The following is a 21,028-nucleotide window of genomic DNA, read 5'->3' on the forward strand; positions in this document are numbered from 1 at the left end:
CTGGTACCAGGAGTTCAAGGTTGCAATGAGCTATGATGATACCACTGTACTCCAGCCTTGGAGACAGAGTTAAGAGCCTGTCTCTTAAAAAACAAAAAAAAGACAAAGGGATGTTGGTGTTATTCTGGGTCAAACTCATTATAGTTTGAAAACTATCTTTTTTTACCATGAATGTCAGGAAAAACATTTAGCATATTAATCTCAGTTTTACTAACAGAGCTAATAATCTACTGAATAAAAATTGTTTCTGTTTTCCTCTGTTCCTTAAAATTAGGTTTATTGAGGTATAATTTACATACCAAAAAACTCATCCTTTTAACATATACCTTTCTAATAGTTTTGACAAATATATTTACCACCACCATAAACAAGATGCAAAGTATATGAGCACCCCCAAAAGTTACCTTTATAGTCAATTCCCTTATCTGCCCTTATCCCCTGGCAACCATTGATCTGATTTCTCTCTAAAAAGTTTTTCCCTTTCCAGAATGTCATGTAAGTGAAATAAGCTCAGCTTCCTGTGTCTGACTTGTCACTTAGCATAGTGTTGCTGAGATTCATCCATTTTGCTGCATGATCAATAATTCATTTATTTTACTACTGACCAGTATGCCACTATATGGATGTACCATTTATACTATCCATTCACTAGCTGATAGATATGCCCCGCCACCCCCCTTTTTTAGCAATTATTAATAAAGCTATAGGCTTTACTATATATAATATATAATATTCATTTTATATATAATATGTATTATATATATATACCTTTTGCCTAGATTCACCAATTGTTAACATTTTGACAAATTTGCTTTATTTCGTGCTGTGTGTGTATGTGTGTATGTATAACTATTAGCATTATGCTGAATCATCTGAGAGAAAGCTGCAGACATTGTGACTCTAAGGAAAAAGCTATAGGCTTTATTAATAATTGACCACCTATAGTCCCAGTTACTCAGGAGGCCGAGGCGGGAGGATCACTTGAGCCCAGGAGTTCAAGGATGCAGTGAGCTACGATCATGCCACTGCACTCCAATCTGGATGACATAGTGAGACACAATCTCTAAAAAAATTGTTTTAAAAATAAGCTGGGTGTGGTGGCTCACACCTGTAATCCTAGCACTTTGGGAGGCCAAGGTGGGAGGATTGCCTGAGTCCAGGAGTTTTAAGGCTAGCATGGGCAACACACTGAGACCCTCTCTATAAAAAAATTTAAAATTAGCCAGAAGTGGTGGCAGACACCTGCAGTCCTAGCTACTTGGGGAGGCTGAGCCAGGAATATTGCTTGAGCCCAAGAATTCCAAGTTGCAGTGAGCTATGATCATGCCACTGCACTCCAGCCTGGGCAACACAGCAAGACCTTGGCTCTAAAAAAAAGTTAAAAATAAAAAAAAAAAAGCTGCTATCAACATTTATATATAGGTCTTTGTTTTCATTTCTCTTGGGTAAAATACCTAGGAGTACTGGGTATAGGCTTGACTTTATAAGAAATTGCTAAATTAGCTATATTCCCTCAACATTTTGTTCTGAAGATTTTCAAACCAACAGAAGAGTTGTAAGAGAAGTATAATGGATACTTATATACCCTTTGCCTAGATTCACCAATTGTTAACATTTTGACACATTTATTTCCTGCTCTGTGTGTGTGTGTGTGTGTGTGTGTGTTTATGTGTGTAACTATTAGCATTATGCTGAATCATTTGAGAGAAAGCTGCAGACATTGTAACTCTAAGGAAAAAAAATTTTTAAATCTATTTTAGTAAGCAAGGGCAATGGAAATATAAAGGTATAAATTAATCTTTTAATGTGCTGGCTTTAATAGTAATAGTCTGCTTCCAAGTTTGAAGAAGTGGTAACAATATTTTGACCCATAGAGAAAGCAACATCTCTTTATTTTGTCTTTTTTTTTTTTTTTTTGAGATAGGGTCTTGCTCTGTCACCTGGACTGGAGTGTGGTGGCACCATCATAACCTTGAACTCCTGGGCTCAAATGATCGCCTCCCAAAATGCTGTTATTACAGGCATGAGCCACCACATTAGGCCTATTTTGTCTTCATAAGTTAATAAGCTCTAGTACCTTAGACCACCACTCAGATATAATGAGAAAACACTGTGATCCATATAGGAGCACTCCCCAACCTTTCTGGTACCAGGGACCGGTTTCATAGAAGACAGTTTTTCACCGGGGTTCGGGGTGGGAGGTGGTGGTGTACAGGTAGAGATTAGGTGGTGATGCTCAGCCCTGTTTTCCTAACAGGCCATGGACCGGTACCAGGCTACAGCCTGCAGGTTGGGGACTGCAGCCATATAGTATCCCCAATACCTAGAATAGTGCCAAGCATATAATATGCACTCAATAATTAAAAAAAAAAAAACCTCTCTAACTCAATAAATATTTAAGTAAGAAAATTGTGCAAAAAGAGAATGAGACTAGAAATAGCAAGATAAAATCAGTAGTGGGTTTACTACTGAAAAAAGTGTAAGTGTTCCGTCCTTTACACTTTCTAGAGATTGGCCATACATTTGGCCCTGAGTTTGCTAGCAACAACCATTCCTAAGGAAAATGATCTCTTACACAAATAAAGACCAATTTCTTAAGAGAAGCACAACTATTCTTAGTACTTATATTTTGACATACAATAATACCATTAGTTTTATTTCTAAAGCACAGCCAACCTTTAATATCTATTCTCCAGAGAAAACACAGCACAATATAGTATCAGAAACTGCACTGGGCAAGTGCCTAGGAGACCTTAGTACTGATCTCAACTTGCCTTTAAGTTTGTGACCTTGGGTAAATCATTTCACTTGGATCTCAGTCTCAATGCTCAGTGAATAGACTGAAGTAAATAATATGTAGGATGTCTTCTCCCTTTAAAATTCTGTGACCTAAAAAATAAGTTACTCCTTTTATACTCTAGCAACATGCTTCCATTTTAAAGAGGCTAGGATAAAACAGAGAGATCCTGATGGCTTTAAATAAAACAGGATTTTATAAATACACATGACTGGTTTAGAAATTTGCTTAACTTGATCAATTCAAAGTAGTTTTTCCAGTTCAGGCTATGCCACCCTACTCTAATATTTTACCAGATTAATATATTCATGTAACTTTCAGTAACTCTTAGTTAACTCTCAAAATTCTTCCTTTGCCCTAGATACAGACACCATTTCATCATTAACAGCTTTTTATTTTAAAAACTCGTTTGGCAAAAAAGAGTTTTACAGTGTAAAATTGTGTCTGTTCCCATTCTCAGAGTTATAATCTTAAATCACACTTTGTTAGGTCTTATTAGGACTACTTTAATGACTTCATTTCTTTTCTCTTTTGATCGTCAAGTTTTAAACTCCTTTCTCTTTAGTCTACTTTAAATGCTACATTATCTCCACATATGCAGATTACAACCCTTTCAAATATGTTAAATTACCTTTTCTTATTTAAATGAAATTGTCTTGCCTTTCCACATTCAAGGCTCTTTGACATTCTCTTACACTGTTCTGAGGCATAGACTTTTCTTAGTGTTGTATGACCTTGGGTAATCCATTTATGTCACATTGTTTTAATCCATAAAATGGGCATAATGCCGCTTATCCTACCAAAAGGTTGCTGTGAAGATCCAATGGAAAAAAGGGTGAGAAAGTCCTCTGAAATATCTAAAACTCTTATTATCAGGCAGGAAATATAAATGACCGCTTGATTTCTAATACATTGTCCCTAACAACTGTTATTAGCATTTTCCATAGGTTGGCACCACAAACGGCCACTGTTTCAAAATGACTTGAAATGACTATTCTTAAATCTTCAGCAATATATAGACTATTTGACCCTATATCATCAAAATACAGCTTTATTTTCATTCCAACTTAATACAAACAAAATGTTTTCATTAAATGAAAGTGAAGTAATTTTGAAATTTGTAGGCAAAATATTAATATTTGAGGCCTTAATCACTGATATACACTTTACCTTTCTTCCAATCTGCACTCCTGGGGTATCTGCTTCCACAATAAATCCAGTAAAGGCTTTACCAGCAGAAGCCTTAGGATCTGGATCAGAACGTGCCAATAAAAAATACCTAATATAGATATACACATGAAGATGGTGATAGTGATATCAGTAAAAAATACACAGTGATTGTTATCTCAGTTGATCTTCCCAAAAAACCCAATTATTATCACCCCCACTTTACAAGTGAGTAAAGGAAGAATCAGGTTTAAAAACTTTCCCAAGTCACATACCTAGTATATGAAAAAGCTAGTATTTCAACCCAGGTCTACTTCTTAACTAATCCAGTAGTTGCCCCCACCCCTTATCCATGGGATTTCACTTTGTTTCGGTTACCTGCAGTACGGTATAAGTTATTTTGAGAGAGAGAGAGAGAGAGAGAACATGTTTATGTAACTTTTATTACAGTATACTGTTATTCTATTTATTATTAGTTATTGTTCATCTCTTACTGGGCCTCATTTATAAATTAAACTTTATCATAAGTATGTATATATAGGAAAAAATGTAGTATATAAAAAGTTCAATACTATCTGAGGTTTCAGGCATCCACTGGGGGTCTTGGAACATATACCCCCAGGATAAGTCAGGACTACTGTATGGTATTTAACGTTTTTTAGTAATATGAGTTGTAAGTAAAAACTCCTTGTATAAAGATAATGTAATATAACAAGACAGTATGTGCATGTTGAAATTGGTACTTTTTCTTCCCCAAAAAAATTTTCTTCTTTAAGGGACAGGCTTTTTTTAAAAGGAGGGCAAACACAGCTACCTGTGAAAAGGAATAATAAGGGACAGACTCCTAAGTTCTGACTCCTATTCCCTTTATGCAGCAAAGTCAGTGTTTTTGGTACAGCTGAGTTATTATGAATATTTGCTGGTTTTTCCCTTCAGAAGGATTTTTCTCAGAAAGATTTATAATGAAACATAAGGAAAAAAAATGCAAAATATCCAAACATCATGTTCTATGTACCCTGGTACAGGAAATTTTTTTTAAAGGTATATTCTTCCTTAAACAACAAATTTATTATCTATGCTTAAAACCATTATCATTCACTCTATAGTTTTATTTAACAATAGTCACAAAATAATAAAAATTGTTTTCTAGTTTCATATATTACCTGATTTGTCTTACTACATGAAGAGTTGTAATCAGTTCTTAAGATTAAGAAAACTTCTAATTGCATTGTCAGATTCCTCCCAACTTGTTAAATTTTAATAGTTCCTTCACTGTTTTATTATTTCCTGATATTATGATGAATTGCTTAAAAGTAATGATATAGTGCTCCATAACACTGAAAATATTTAGGATATTCATAAGGGATCGATAGATATGTTTAAAATATATCACTTCCTGGTTGGCTCATTCCCAAAAATGATGCTTTACTTGCTAGAAAACTATACTGTACAGTATACAAATATATTGAATCATAATTTCTGCAGATAAAGAGAGACAGGCTATTTAGTACATTATTCCAATCAACAAAAAGTTCTTCTAGAAAGTCTCTATTTATATACTTGTAGTGATGGGTAAATATCTTATTTATGATAACTTAACAGCGGTTGTTGGAAAGCTTGTCCTTATGTTGAACTAAATTCTACATTTTTCTAACTTTCACCCATTAATTCTAAACTGGTTTCCTGAAGTAAACATAAAAGCCTGCTCTTCTTTATGTATAATATTATTTCAGAAATTTCAGGATTCTTCCAAAATAACCAAACCTAATTTCTTTGCTTTTCACATGTTTTGTAGGCTCTTCCTAATGCAAGACATATACCTGTTTCTAGATTTATTCCACTTTTTCAATACATGTCTTAAAATGTATTGCCCAGAACTGTCACCATTTTGATGCTATACTTCTATTACTTGAGCTTAAAATTACACTAGTGTTTTAAAGGAGCATTATGTTGATTCCTATTGAGCTTAGAGTTATTTATTAAAACTCTCTTCATGTTTTTCTTTCTTCTTTTAAAAATATTTGTATAGAGGTAAAATATACAATTAACCATGTTTACTGTTTTCTTTTTTTTTAAATAGATGACCAAGGTGAATACCTTTACCATTTTTCAAGAGTACAGATCAGTGGTAATAAATACATTTATATTCTTTTTTCCTCCCTTCCTAAGTGTTTTTAACAGTTTATATTTATATAAATAATTTTTTGATCCTTTGTTGAACTTCATATCATTTTTGAACCATATATTTGGACCTTTTAGATTTTATTAAAGTCAAATTGTGTCTTCTCTAATGGATAACCTGAGTTTTAAGACTGCCTCTGCTTATTTCTAAAAATCAGAAAAATGTGCTATACCAGTGATTTTTCCTTTTTCCTCAGAGTTTTAGGGCTTCCAAGGAGGTGCTGGTGTAGGCGACAGGGAATGGAAATAATAAGCCAGGTAGATGGAGTCCTAGCCTTCCTAATCAGATTCAACCAAAATAGGTATTTTATTTTATTTTACAAATTAAACTTCTGAGAGTTAGTTTGAAGAAATAGTTCAGGGGTTTAAAAACAGTTTTTGAAAATCACTGAACTAATCTCTTATGGACCTTCCATAAATGGTCCTTAATTGTAGTGGTTTAAAAATAAAAGGAAGAAGAGAGGGAAGATTCTGATAAAGTAATTAAGAAGAAATATACAGAGATGTTTTAAACAACATACCAGTTAGCTTTTCCTCCATTGGTTATCCACATCTTCTGACCATTAATAATATACTCATCTCCTTTCTTTTCTGCTTTGGTCTTTATACCAGCTACATCAGAGCCTGCTCCAGGTTCTGTTACACAATAGGCCTTGAATATACAGAAACATAAAAAAAGTTAAATGTTAATTATTAAATTTTGAATGTTAGGAACCAGGATTGTGTTTTATTTTTTAAACTAGTATTTTAAATAATTTAAAATACCTAAAATTAGGATGTTCTTAGAAAATCAAACAAACCACTCAAATGTAAAAACATTTAATATATAAATTAAAATTAGGCATAGGATACCAATAAACTATATCAAAAATTAAAATGTTAGATAACTTCAGCCAGACTTGGTGGCTCAAGCTTGTAATCCCAGTGCTTTGAGAGACCAAGGTGGGAGGACTGCTTGAGGCCAGGACTTCAAGACCAGCCTGGGCACCATGATAAGACCTCATCTCTATAATAAATAATTAAAAATAAGATACTAATTTAAAAATGTTAGATATCTTCAAACAAGTTCATTAAATTCAATTTCACATGTCCTCAGTCATGCAAACATTTATTGAGAATCTACTATGTACCACACTAGATTGGTAGATGAGGAAACCAGGATTGAATGACATTATGTCCTAGAGATTTAGCCATGTACCTATCGAGATAAATAACTATATTGTAATTATATGTCTATGCGTGAAAGTCATACACAAGGGGCATGAGAAAGCAGAGGAGATGATGCTTAAATTAAGTCTCAAAAAGGAAAAGGGATTCTTTAGGAGGAGAGAAAAAGAGGAGAAATGGTGTATTGCAGGCAAAAATAATAGCACATGCAATGATACTGAGATAAGAAGCAGGGTTACCCAAAGTTTATAATGCTGAAAGTATCAGAGTTTCATAATATGTGAACTCTGTGCATGTAAGGGAATGGTAGGACATCAGTCTGGAAAGAAAGGAAGGAAACAGATGACAAGAATCCTTAGTATCACACGAAGAATTTAAAATTTTATCTGGTAGAAACAGGGGAGCCTCTTAAGGCTCTTAAATAGAGGAGTGACAAGACCTAAGCAGTAATAGATAAAGTGGGTGGTAGGAGGCAAGCATTAGGTAGTTCAAGTTAATTCAAGTTTATTGAGTTGCAGGTACTGTGAATACTAATGATGCAAGTTCCTTGCCCTTAAGGTATTATATTCCAAAGAAGAAAAAAATCTTAATAACTAATTTTAATTCAGAGGAGTAAGGGTATATAGGGACATTAGAAATGACTACCTAGACCTCTAGGGGGTTGGAGATGATGGGTGGTAAGGGGGCTGGAGAGAAAGGCAAACAGTAAAACTCACTGGAAGAGAGAAGTCTTAAAGGACAAATAAGAGTGAGGCAAGCAGATCTAAGGCTCAGAAGAATGAAACAGCAGTTGTATGGGAGAAACTGCCCCCATATAGTACTAGCATGTCAGGAATGAAACTGCAAGGCATGAAATGAGGCTAAAGGGGCAGGCAGGGATGAGATCATGGAAGCTGAAGTGCATGACATGCTAAGGAAGTTATACTTTTAGGTATTCAACAAAAGTTTACTAAACCTACTGTGCCATAGAATCTTAAGGAACTAAGTAGATGGGTTTCAGGGGAACCCATTGTGTGCAAAAGTGAGGAATATATGCATTTTTCTAAGGAAATCAGATTCTAAAATGTGTTCACAAATTTAAAAATGTATTAAGTACTGCTGCCATTGATGACATGGAACCACTCAGTGTTTTTGTAAATGTAGGAGAATGACATGTTAGGATATGCATTTTGTTTTGATTATTTGTTTTTGAAGAAGAGATGGAGTCTCCCTGTATTGCCCAAGCTGGAATGCAGTGGCTGTGCACAGGCACAATCATCGCTCACTGCAGACTCAAACTCCGGGCCTTAGGCAATCCTCCCAGCTTAGCCTCCCGAGTAGCTGAAACTACAGGTGTGTGCCACCATGACCTGCTTTATATTAATAAGGCAAAGTTTTTATAGCTTATGAAGTATATGGGCCTATTTTTCCTACACAAAATGACTTATATTTGTATAGTTTACAAAGCAATTTTACATTTATTGTGTTTATTTATTTTTTTTATTTTGACGTTACATTCTAAAGGGGCTTGAGGTAGTTTTTATGTTTCAAAAGAATTCAGGATAAAGAGAAAATAAATATAAAACCAGAAAACAGAGTTCTTCAGAGTTGTTCTTGTCTTCTTATTTGATCATTTCTTAGTAATTAAACTTAATTTTACTAACCCTCTTTCAGCAGAAGGCTTTTTTTCATTGTAACTTATATCTCATCATACTATATAGTATTATATAGTATTACATACAGTATTGTAGTTGTTCGTGTGTTTCTCTCTTATGCTATGTTAGAGTTTCTTGAGGGTAGGAATGATACTTATTCCGTTAGTATCATTAGTGCCTAATATTAAGTGTTTAATAAAATAATAAATGTTCCTAACATTGTTATCCTCACTATTCTAACTAGTTTGACTTACAATAGCTAAATGTTGCTATGCAAACTAGAAAGACAAGCAAAATCAGCAACATTATTTTATGCATATAAACTATTCACTTATTATGCATAATTTTATGTATTAGAAGTTAATAGCTTCTCGGTAAGGATCTAAAGGTCCACAAGATTGTTAATTCCTTGCGAGCAGGGGCCCAGTCTTATTCATTATTTTATTCTTGGTCCTCCTGGCAAATTACTCAAGTATTTGAATGAGTTAGCATTCTACCTTTCTTTATTAGTGATGATACCACCACCTTATATTTGTATAGTTTACAAAGTAATTTTACATTTATTCTCTGTCTTTTATTTTGACCTTAACATTCTACAAGGGCTTGAGGTAGTTTATGTTTCAAAAGAATTCAGGGTGAGGAGAAAATAAATATAAAACTAGAAAGAAAAATATATACCACAACATGTGCTGCAGTTCAAATAATTACTATTGGAGGACTATAAAATTGGCTCTAGTCTTCCTACTTACCACAACAAAAATACAATATTAGTTATAAGTGTGAACTGCCCGTAAACGAAGTCTGGCATATAGCAGTCAACTCAGAAATTGGGTAAATTAACAAATGAACGACTAGCAATGAAAGACAAACAAAGTTTCCCTTGGTCATTAGGTATGAAAGAAATTTCTCTAATTTATTTTTGCAAAAGTGGAACTAAGTGAAGATATTCCTATAAAAACATAAGTTTCTTATTTTATCTTTGCTACAACGCTTTTGGATAACATAGTCCTTGTTTTCAGAAGAGACTTTGAGGTTAAGTGACTATATAAGATCACACTGCTAATTATAATATATGGCTGAACCAAGACTTGAAGCCAGGTCTTGGAACTCTGAGTTCAATGTTGTTTCAGTAACATTCCAGCTATTTCCTAGCTCCATGGGAAATGCATGGTTTTACGACAAGTGTTTTCATCATTAGGCTTTTTACACAGACTTCTGAGTTCTAAGACTATGTTTGGACAAACGAGTTCTATTGTGTCCTGTCCATAACAAGCCTGTTGACTAGTCTAATACTTGATTCTAATTTGTCTAATACTACATATATTTTAAATATATACTGCTTAAGATTTAACCCAATCTTTAAAAAAGAAATGTTTTCTTCTAATATTTTATATATATATAAACATAATAATTTTGATAAATTTTTTTGCACTAAATAGTATTTTAAAAATTACAGTATTGCCCTTATTTATCTCTGTACTCTTCCTCAGGAAGAGTATATCTGACCACATGATCAGGTAAATCTTATGCACATACAATAACAAATATATCTGTACCATAAAGTTAAATCCAAAAACATGTATAAATTTTTTCTGTATCAATTTTTACCATGACATTATTTTTAAAAGCAAAAACCTAAAGAGTTTAAATATTCAACAGTACAGAATAGTGAAATAATTTATGATACATCCATTAGATAACAAATTATGTAGTAACATAGCATTTAAAAAGAAGTAGGGCATAATAAAATGCTCATGATGTTAAAGGAGGATATAAAACTTTATGTATAATATGACCCTAATTGTTAAAAATACACTTATATATTAAAAAATCTGATAAGGGCCGGGCGCAGTAGCTCACGCCTGTAATCCTAGCACTCTGGGAGGCTGAGGCAGGCGGATCGTTTGAGCTCAGGAGTTCTAGAGCAGCCTGATCAAGAGCGAGACCCCGTCTCTACTAAAAATAGAAAAATTAGCTGGGTGTGTTGGCACGCACCTGTAGTCCCAGCTACTCGGGAGGCTGAGGCAGGAGGATCACTTGAACCCAGGAGTTTGAGGTTGCTGTGAGCTAGGCTGACGCCACGGCACTCTAGCCCTGGCAACAGAGTGAGACTCTATCTCAAAAAAAAAAAAAAAATCTGATAGGGAGTACAGTAAGACAGTAATATCAGTCAACTTCATATGTGAGGGATTATAGATGTTTTTGTTCTTCTTTATATATTTCTAAATTTTCTACACTATTTTACAATTGGAAAGGTTATAAAATTTTATTTTTTTAAAAGTTTAAATAAAATGCAGTATTTTATGCAGTACAATCTAAAATATATGTATTGGGATTTAATTAACTGAATCTCAGTATAAGTTAATCAAAATGTTATAATTAATATACCTATTTACAATTTTCATTTTCACCCTTGACCCCATATATTAAGTACTTCTATTGCTTTTATGCAGAAGGAAAATGTACAGTAAACCTTTAACTCAGAAGTTGATAATTTAAAGACTATAGTAAATATACTTTTAAATATACTGAAGCTATTAATAAAAAACAAAACTGTCAACTATTTAATACTTGAATTACTTTTAAAAACTTAAATATTTTAGAAATACTTATTTATAACTAATATAATTACAGATATTCTTATCAACACATTAAGGTAGGTTCTCTTAACCATCTCTATGCTTCTAATTTTTTAGCCTATTTCTTTTTCTTTTTTTTTTTGAGACAGGGTCTTGCTCTGTGACCCAGGCTAGAGTGCAGTGGCGTCATCATAGCTCACTGTAACCTCAAACTTCTGAGTTCAAGCAATTCTCCGGCCTCAGGCTCCTCAGTAGGTGGGACTACAGGTGCCTGCCACCATGCCTGGTTAATTTTTCTATTTTTTGTATAGACAGGGTCTTGCTCTTGCTCAGGGGGGTCTCAAACTCCTGGCCACAAGCACTCCTACCCCCTCAGTCTCCCAGAGTGCTAGAATTATGGCCATGAGCCACTGCGCCCGTCCCTATTTCTATTATTATACAGTTGGCCCTGTGCATCCACAGGTTTCGCATCTGTGGATTCAACCAATGGCAGAATGAAACCCACTGATAGGAAGAGTTGACTGTACTAGGCCATTTTATATAAGGGACTTGAGTAACTGCAGATTTTGGTATGGGAGTTGGGGATGTCCTAGAACCAAGCCCCTGCGGATACAGAGGGACAACTGAGTATGCTATGGAATAATAATCTATATGTTTCACACAGTTCTTAGACAATATTGAGAATGTTTAGTCTAAACTCTTATTTGTTGGGAAAAAAATTACAAATTACCTAGGAAATATGTATAAATGTCTTTATTGGGCAGTTTGCCTAATATTTATTTAGGTATCTGAAATAAATAAAAAACATTTATTTTCAAATATTAGTTTCTGCTCTTCTCAGATGAATTTTCACAATAAGCTCAAAACTAATAATAATCTATATTTCAATATCATAGTCACACCATAGACTCAAATCAGTTTGACTAATAAACAAGCAAGTAAAAATCCTTAGGTAAACAAGTTTTAGAACAGAACCTCAGTGTGTGTATCTATCTAAATAAAATATCTTTTTTTAAAATCCAATTTAAAAATTTGTTCAGTTGCTTTCTTAGGGATTTAAATAAAATTTATAACTATTCTCCCCAACTCATTCATTCAACAAATAAGTTGATATCTTCAGTCACAAGTTCACATTAGTTTTTTACTAGTTCTAAACACTGCTAGTTCAAACACAAATTGTCCCCTACTTTCAATCTGAACTTCCTGATGCAGTCACTGAGTTCTGTAAAATGCTCCATTAAGTAGTTTTCTCTCACCTGAATATAAGTAAGGAGATTTTTATGACATTTTGGCACCCCAGAAATATCACAAACAGAACTCTCTCCTGGAAATAAATGGTACGATTATGACACTTTCTTGGCATCTCAGAAACATTGTACCTAACTATGTTGCTAACTTTTGTCTCAATGCCATATAACCCAATATTTACACAGAGATTGAAAAGGAGAAATAGCACCTTTGTTCCCCCTTAAATGTGAAATAAAGCAGCAGCTACACATACTCACACACATCAATGGCTCTTCAATCAATCTCCCCAAGTACTTCTTTTGTTGTTGATCATTTCCAGCAATAATAACAGGCATTTGCTACCAAAGAAAATTGACATTAAAAAAGCAAGTCATTTTTATTAGATATATAATTCAAAGGTACTATAATTCAAAATAAAAGAACTATTTTTTACCCAAGAGCTAAGTACAAAGAACTTTTTAGAGGCCAGGCGTGGTGGCTCACACCTGTAATCCTAGCAGTAATCCTAGCACTCTGGGAGGCCGAGGCGGGTGGATAGCTTGAGGTCAGGAGTTCGAGACCAGCAAGAGTGAGACCCCGTCTCTACTAAAAATAGAAAGAAATTATCTGGCCAACTAAAATACATATAGAAAAAAAAAAATTAGCCGGGCATGGTTGCACATGCCTGTAGTCCCAGTTACTCGGGAGGCTGAGGCAGTAGGATCGCTTAAGCCCAGGAGTTTGAAGTTGCTGTGAGCAAGGCTGACGCCACGGCACTCACTCTAGCCTGGGCAACAAAGCGAGACTCTGTCTCAGAAAAAAAAAAGAAAAAAAAAAAAAAAAAAAAGAACTTTTTAGAGAGCTAAAACCGTAAGGAAATAAATCTGCTAATCTAAGTATTTTCATGAAATTAAGTTATATGTAGGACTTGTTGATAATATGTGAAAATCTACCCATAGTACAATGCACAAATAAGGAATTAAATTTAGGATACATGACATAGTATATACGATCAGGCCTCCTAAGAATTGCTCACTAAATTTCAGTACTGCCAGTGGTGGCAGCAGACTATCCTGTTCCTGCTCCTGAATGCTGGATTTAGGCCTTGCCCTTACCTAGGAATTGCCACTGAAGCTGCAGCCAAAGTGTACAGTTTGCTCACAAGGACAGTTAGAATTCCAAGTACTGGAGACAACAGGGCCACAGTGACTAAGCCTTGGAAATCAGAACTCCAGGCTCCACTGCTAAATCTTGTGCTCCTTTTTAAAGAAAACTATTTCACCGACTAACCTAACAGTAGTAACTGTCTCATTAACAGCTCAGTTAGGCAATTTATTTTCTAAGTAACTTACCCCCAAAGAATTTGTTTCAATAGCAGTCTGAACCCCGGTACATCCATAAGCCAATTCTTCAGCAATTAAACAACCATCCAAAGTTCCAAGTCCAAGACCTCCTACAGCATCAAAATGTTTTAAGAGCACATTATAATATGTAGTGCATCTTGATAGAAATAAAGGCAAACTATTTCAATTATTTCCAATATGACCCAATTTGTTTTAAAAGCAAATTTGCAAAAATAATATGTGTAAGTTATTAACACTTACACTTAACATGTGTAAGTGTTGTGACTGGCACAGTAACAAATTATACCTGTCTAAAATAGGTTTTAAAAATTTCAAAAAATTCTCTATTTGTTATTTGAGCCTATGTTCCTGTTCCAACTTCTTTTTGTAAAAACTTGATTCAATTCTGCTAAAACTGGCTCTGAGGAAATGAGTGACATTTCACAAAAAGTCTCAATAAAATATAAAATAGAAGGTAGGATTAAAATGCAACAAATTGATTAACTCTAGAGAGAGAAGTTATCAACGTTTAAAATCAAGGTTGGAACCAGTTAGAAGAAGGAAAAATGTCTCTAAGTGTAGAGTATAAGGCTTCTAAAAACAGGCAAATACTGTAGCCTGACCAGGGAGATAAAAGTAGAAAGCCATTTAATGGCAATAAATATTTGAAAAAATGACCAAGTGAAGTTTCACAATTTTTCTTGTTCATATGCATTCTAGGATTAAAAATGTGAAGAAAGCTTACCACAACTCTCTGGAATGTGCGTATTCATTAAACCAAGTTCCCAAGCTCTTTTAATTAGGGGGACAGGGTACTAAAAGAAAAAGAAAAAAACACAGTTATATTTAAAAGCTAAACAGTTTGATTATATAATCTCTTTTAAAAAAGTAAAAGCCTTTTCTCCCTTTAAAATGTATATACCTACTTCACCAGTTTTATCATATTCTGCAGCAACCGGTATTATTTCCTCTCTGGCAAATTTACGAGCAGTAGCTTGAAATTCTTTCTGCTGTTCAGTGAACTCTAAGGGAAAGTTATTTAGAAAATATTAAAATAGGACAATGAGTTGAAGAAAAAAGTGCTATGCAGTAATATGTGGAAATTTATATTAATAATGGGGACTTTAACTCTCGATCATCCAGAAAGTCAAAGACTACAATGCATTTTCTGACTAACCAAGGTTTTACTATACAATATAAATAAATCTATGTCAACAGAAATGCTGAAATAAGTAAGATTTCTAGCTTTTACAAATGAGTAACAGATATAAACTTGTATAGCTCGAGTTTTTCTTTCTCAATTGGTGAGGTAAAAAATATATTTTTTAAACTTATTACTAGTTCTTAAGCTGATTTATCAAATATTTACTAACACTGATGTGAAATTAATATATAAGTCATGTCCCTAATGTCAAGGATCTATCTAAAGAGACGAGACACAGTGACCATAAAGCAATAAAACTTGTTTCAAAGTGTCATATATCATGGTCATAATTTTAACTTTATTCCTTCTTTACACTCAGACCAGTTTATAAATTAGCACAAAGCAACTGGTAAAAGTGGTTTCTTAAAAGATAATAACATGGAACCCTGCTGTAATGCTATTAATTGGTGTCCAAACAATTCATTTACATAAAATAAGGGGTGGTTGTTACAAAATTAGTGAAATGAATACGGTGGCTTGCTGAAGACAGGAGCTGATCACTAATTCTATTTTTTCAAATCCATGTTATTCTAGTATTTTAATATGGTTGCATCCAACATCAAAGAATATAGGCTGGGCACAGTGGCTCATGTCTATAATCCCAGCTACTCAGGAGGCTGAGGTGGAAGGACTGCCTGAGCCTAAGAGTTTGAGGCTGCAGTGAGCTATGACCGCACCATTACACTCCAGCCTGGGCGACACAGTGTGATCCCCATCTTAAAAAAAAAAATAGGTAATATTTAAAAAAGGTATAGGCTATTTCAGGCAAGAAGAATGAGAGCAAAAGCACAGAGATAAGAATGAGCAAGAATGTGTAAGACTATAATAATCATTTGTATGGGGAAATGACAGCCCTGTAGTCTTACAATGAATCAGCAGTAGAAATATACTTAGTTTCAGTCCAGTGTTTTTCACATCACAACTTTACTTCTAAGATTGGGGCCAGTCCATATAAACATTGTGGGTGGATAAAAGGAAGACAGGGATCTATTATGTTATTATTTATTAAGAAACTACTTTGATCTAGTCAGTATGTGCTAGGGACATTACATACACCATATAATTTCATCTTCAAAGAAATCTTATGTTATAGATATTATCCCCATTTTATAAAGAACGAGACTGCAACTGTTCATTGGTGTAATCCAACCCCTATTCCTTTGAGCTTCACAATCTCCCTCTCAAACACTTATATCTAATCTTATCCTCTGTCACTCAACAAACCACAATTTTTCCTGCTAGTCTCTTACTACTGAGTATGAATTTGCCTGTGACAAGCTAAAACTAGATACCAAATCAATGCTAATATTTGAATAAGTAAGAAGATCCACTGTCCCAAACTGCTATCCTCACACTGCTTGGAATTTTCCATTTAATTCTGGTAAAAACAAAAACAAAACAAAAAAACACTTAAACAAAAACCAAAAATAATAACTCTAGAGAGTTTTGAGATTGTCATTTGTACTTGGGTGTGAGTTAATTATCTCAGCTGCCTTTTAAATATTTTCTCAGATCAGGTGAACTGAGTAAACAGGTTTTTAACTAGAGGACAGGTAAAAATTTTCAAGCAAGAAGCATGTTAGGAGCCAAGAATACCAAAGATAGAGATTATAATTTCTATTTTTTTCCCCCTGGGGTTTTCATTTTATAGAGTAAGGGGAAGAAAATCTTACTCCTTTTCCCTCCACCACCACATGGCTCGCTGGTCCCAAGACTAAGAATTTCATCTAACAGTACCAAAATTGGAGTTCAGATATATTATGGATAAAACAAGCTTTAGCTTATTAGCAGACACCTAGCATTGTGTATCTAGTAAGTGTTTTAAGTAGTATTTGTTGCATTAAACTTTTTAAGTTGAAGACTATTCATATGTATCAGTAAATTTATCATTTATTTTGGGCTACACACTTAGGAAAAAGGGAAGGAAAATAAATGTATGTATGCTGCTAAGAGAGATCTAATGTATAGGGTAGCATGCTGAAGAAGAAAACAAGATCAGGAAAATGGGCATGACTAACCATCTGTGGATGGTGACTGGTTCTACTCATTGACAGACATTATTGAGTTTGTTTGTAAACATATTCCAAACAAATATATATAGAGAGCTTCATATGTACACCAAAATAAGTTTAAAGTTAAAAGACAGAATGTAACACATACCAAAACTAAATCCCAATCCTGGCTGACCCTGTGGGGTAGCTTTTGTATGTTGTGATCTCCAGCCAAAACAAGAAATACGTCTCAGGACCTGTAAAGAACACTTTTATTAAAATAACTGTGATAAATTAAACATCAGTCAAATAAACGGATACTAACAATTGTAAGTGAAAACGGCAACTTGTTTGACCACATTCAAGAGCGTAGTTTTTCAAGTCATTATTACTTAGATGCCTTCAAATATAATTTAACTTAAATAAGCCAGTTACCAGTTATTTAATCACCTATGATAGAGGAGATGTTTTTTAAAAAAGTAATGACATAAAATCAGTGGTATTTGCACTGCTGAAGTAGAGATTTCCAGGACAAACAACAGTCAGGGGTACAAGACATTTTAGGACCATTATTTTGGAAATCTCACCTACAAGCTGCTAGGGCATTGATGATTGGAGAGCTGGGGTGGAGATAATAGGATGGAATTGTATGTTTTTAAGAGGTGCCTAATCCACCAACTTTGATACCTGTGTGGGCCTCCCACATATGCCTCTGGGAACCTTCCCCTTGGAGATCCTATTTTCTAAGATACCTCACTCTATCTAACAAAACAAATTGGCATAAAACCATATTCTACATTTTCTGCGGTTGTCTACAAGCATTCTTACAATGCAAACTATGGCAGCCACTAGTTTTGCAAATAAAATTTTACTGGAACACAGCCACACTATACTGTTTCCGGTTTCACAACAGATCTACATAGTTGCCACAGAGACTATATGGTCCACAAAGCCAAAATATTTACTATTTGTCCCTTTACAAAAAAAGTTTGCCAACCCTGTTCTAAACTACTAAAATATACTTGTCTTAATATCTGAAATATACTCACATTTCTTCAGAAGGATATATAAAAAACAGTATAATCAGAAGATACTGTTCTTTTGCAACCCATTTTTATATCCATGACAGTTTAAAGGACACAAAAGTAACCACTTGCATTTACTGACATTACCAAACTGGAAACCACAATGTTGCTCCCAAGTAAAGTTTGAGGACAGCTAAAAGTACACAATTTAAACAATTTTTGATGGAACTATCTCAAAGCAATTTTAATAAGCTTAGATACTAAAAGAGAAGCTGAATGTACTAAAGCTTCTAGAATCTAACTTATGTTTTTCAAAATCTGTTAAAACACCACTTTGTAGATGACAATTTCAACTTATAGATTTACCTACATTTAAAGTGACAACATAATTAGAATATCAAATATTGTAATTTAAATAGCCCTCTCAAAATAACATAACTCATACTACAATTTTGAAAAGATAATTACAGAGCATGAAAACTCACATTTTCTTTGCAATTTTCATTAATTTTATTTTAGAAGTGAAACATGGTTTTTCTGGTCCTCATCATCCAGTTGTCATAGACCAAACCTATTCTCGCTTACAGTCATGTTACACATGTTAATTCACTGAATCCCAGGTCAAGCCTAGGATTAAAGCACTATTTTTATTCCTATTTTGCAAATGAAGAAATTGAGGCTCAGAAAGGTCAAGTAAAATTAGCCAAGGTCACTCTGCTCTTAGTGCAACCGGGACTCTAACATTTACTATCACAAGTCCATGCTATCAACCACCTAGCCATATTGCCTTTTCACTTTAGTCTCTTTAGTTTCCACAACAAAGAGAAAGACTCCACAAAAATCAGACCAAAAAAAGTGACTCTGTTAAATCTGAACTCACAAAACGGGTAAAATGATCTGCTGAAAGACTTTAAATAGGGAATTATTTCGTGGATTTAAAATAATTCACAAATATAGTTTACATATGATTTTTCAGGAAAACATGTTATATAAAACAAAGTACACTGTTCTCTGCTAAGGAACAATGCCCATCAACCTGTTAATTACATAATAATATTAGCCAGTTAGTTAAAGAGGAGGCTTAAAAATGAATACAGAAATAGCACAGAATTTGGAGTTAGAAATGTTGAATTCAGTGTATGTTCTGCAACTACTTTTGTGACCCAGGACAAGTTACAAACTTCTTATAGCTACTATTCAAAACTGGAAAATGGGGCTAATCTCACTGGGTATTTGGGGGTGATTAAAATAATGTTTTGAAAACCTAATGCTATATACATATTGGTATTATTACTTTGGGCTCTCTGCCCAGAACAATGGAATTCCAAATAGCCAAAAGACAGCAAATTTAATCAAGCATCAGTTCTGCAACAATAAGAGCACTACAATTAAACGCTTTTGCGAATTTCTTAGAAATATAAGAGTCTTAGTTTTATGGGAGTGCAAAAGAAGAAAGGGATATAAATTTTCTGGATTGGCATTTTCTAGATCCTTCCTTGGAGAGATTCAGAAAACTGTCTTTTTTCCTGGGGTCACAGTTAAATTTATTTTTTTTATTTCAGCATATTATGGGGGTACAAAAGTTTAGGTTATGCATATTGCCCTTCCCCGCCCCCAGTCAGAGTTAAAATTTTTTAATTGTTAAAATCACCAATTTTGCCTTCAGCGCCCATTAACTTGTATAGCAACAGCAAAAAAGGGCAACAATCCATTAGAATTATCCTAAATTCTAAAACAGCAGTGTTTTCGTCAAAGACATAACTATAATTCAATTTTAAGTGACTTGTAAATGGCAGTCTTATGTGAACATTCAAGAATATTTAGATACCAAAATGCATCTAGCGACAAACATACTTAGAATCTGTAAGATACAATACTAGAATATATATACAGGCTTCATGGAGTTCTGATGTAGGCTTTTCTTGTACTTTTTAATCGTACGCAAGGAAGCGATCGCCCCCATATTACAAAACCTAAGCCCTATTAAACATATCAATTATCCCAAGGAGCAGGTGCTCCGTTTTCTCCTTTTTCCGGTGGTTCCGAGACACCTATTCAGAGACAGATTCACTTCGGGAGAGTGGGATTCCTGAAGGAAATATTTGGAGAGTTTCTGGACCAGAGAAAGAAAAAGGATACTCTGAAGGGAGCACGCTGCCCACACAGGGGTCCGGCGGCGAGGAGGGCGGCAGGCGCGGAGCAAGGAGCGTCTGCAGTCCCGCGCGGCGGCCAGGAGAGCGGAAACCAAGGCTCCGGCGCCCCGACGCAGGCTCCCTCCTCAGCACAGCTTCCTCCCCTCCGGGATGCACCTGTTCTCGGCCCATGCCCCCCTGCCCAAACACCGCAACCTCCGTGCCCCCGCCCCGCCGCAGTCCTGGTCTCCTCTCACCCCGCAGCTCCGCCTGAACCCCGCTGCCATGCTGGCTCCCGGCGCGGCCGCTGCTACGCTACAGCACTGGAGGGCGCCTGGACGATCGGCCTCCGCCCGTCGGGTGCCCGTGGGCGGGCGGAATATGGGCGGGGCCCAGAGAAGGGGGCGGGGCAGCCGAGGGGGAGAGGGAGGCGGGGGGGTAGGGAGGATCTCGTGCGGGTCATCCGGACGCATGCGCCGTGACCTTAGCCTGCGCCGTGCGCGCGACCTTGGGAAAGGTCTAGGTGCCCTCCTGGGCGGCCCCCGGAAAAGCTTGTTTGTCTACTGGTCCTTTGAGTTTAG

The 21,028-nt window shown here is 35.1% G+C and overlaps 1 protein-coding gene across 2 annotated transcripts in view; it reads right to left on the reverse strand.

Moving 5' to 3' along the window:
- Positions 1–20,808, reverse strand: part of ACADM (acyl-CoA dehydrogenase medium chain) — a 30,751-nt gene extending 9,943 nt beyond the window's left edge. For both annotated transcript variants that reach the window (XM_045547727.1, XM_045547726.1), the window contains exons 1-8: positions 20,705–20,808; positions 17,460–17,547; positions 15,022–15,119; positions 14,841–14,910; positions 14,105–14,205; positions 13,031–13,111; positions 6,667–6,797; positions 3,968–4,076 (exon numbers count right to left, since the gene is read on the reverse strand). In XM_045547727.1, the coding sequence (XP_045403683.1) occupies positions 3,968–4,076; positions 6,667–6,797; positions 13,031–13,111; positions 14,105–14,205; positions 14,841–14,910; positions 15,022–15,119; positions 17,460–17,547; positions 20,705–20,734 (708 nt within the window). In that variant the 5' untranslated portion in view covers positions 20,735–20,808. The remainder of the gene's footprint in view (positions 1–3,967; positions 4,077–6,666; positions 6,798–13,030; positions 13,112–14,104; positions 14,206–14,840; positions 14,911–15,021; positions 15,120–17,459; positions 17,548–20,704) is intronic.
- Between the last annotated feature and the right edge of the window lie 220 nt (positions 20,809–21,028).

The sequence above is a fragment of the Lemur catta genome, chromosome 3 (genome assembly GCF_020740605.2).
Source record: "Lemur catta isolate mLemCat1 chromosome 3, mLemCat1.pri, whole genome shotgun sequence".
Classification (NCBI taxonomy): domain Eukaryota; kingdom Metazoa; phylum Chordata; class Mammalia; order Primates; family Lemuridae; genus Lemur; species Lemur catta.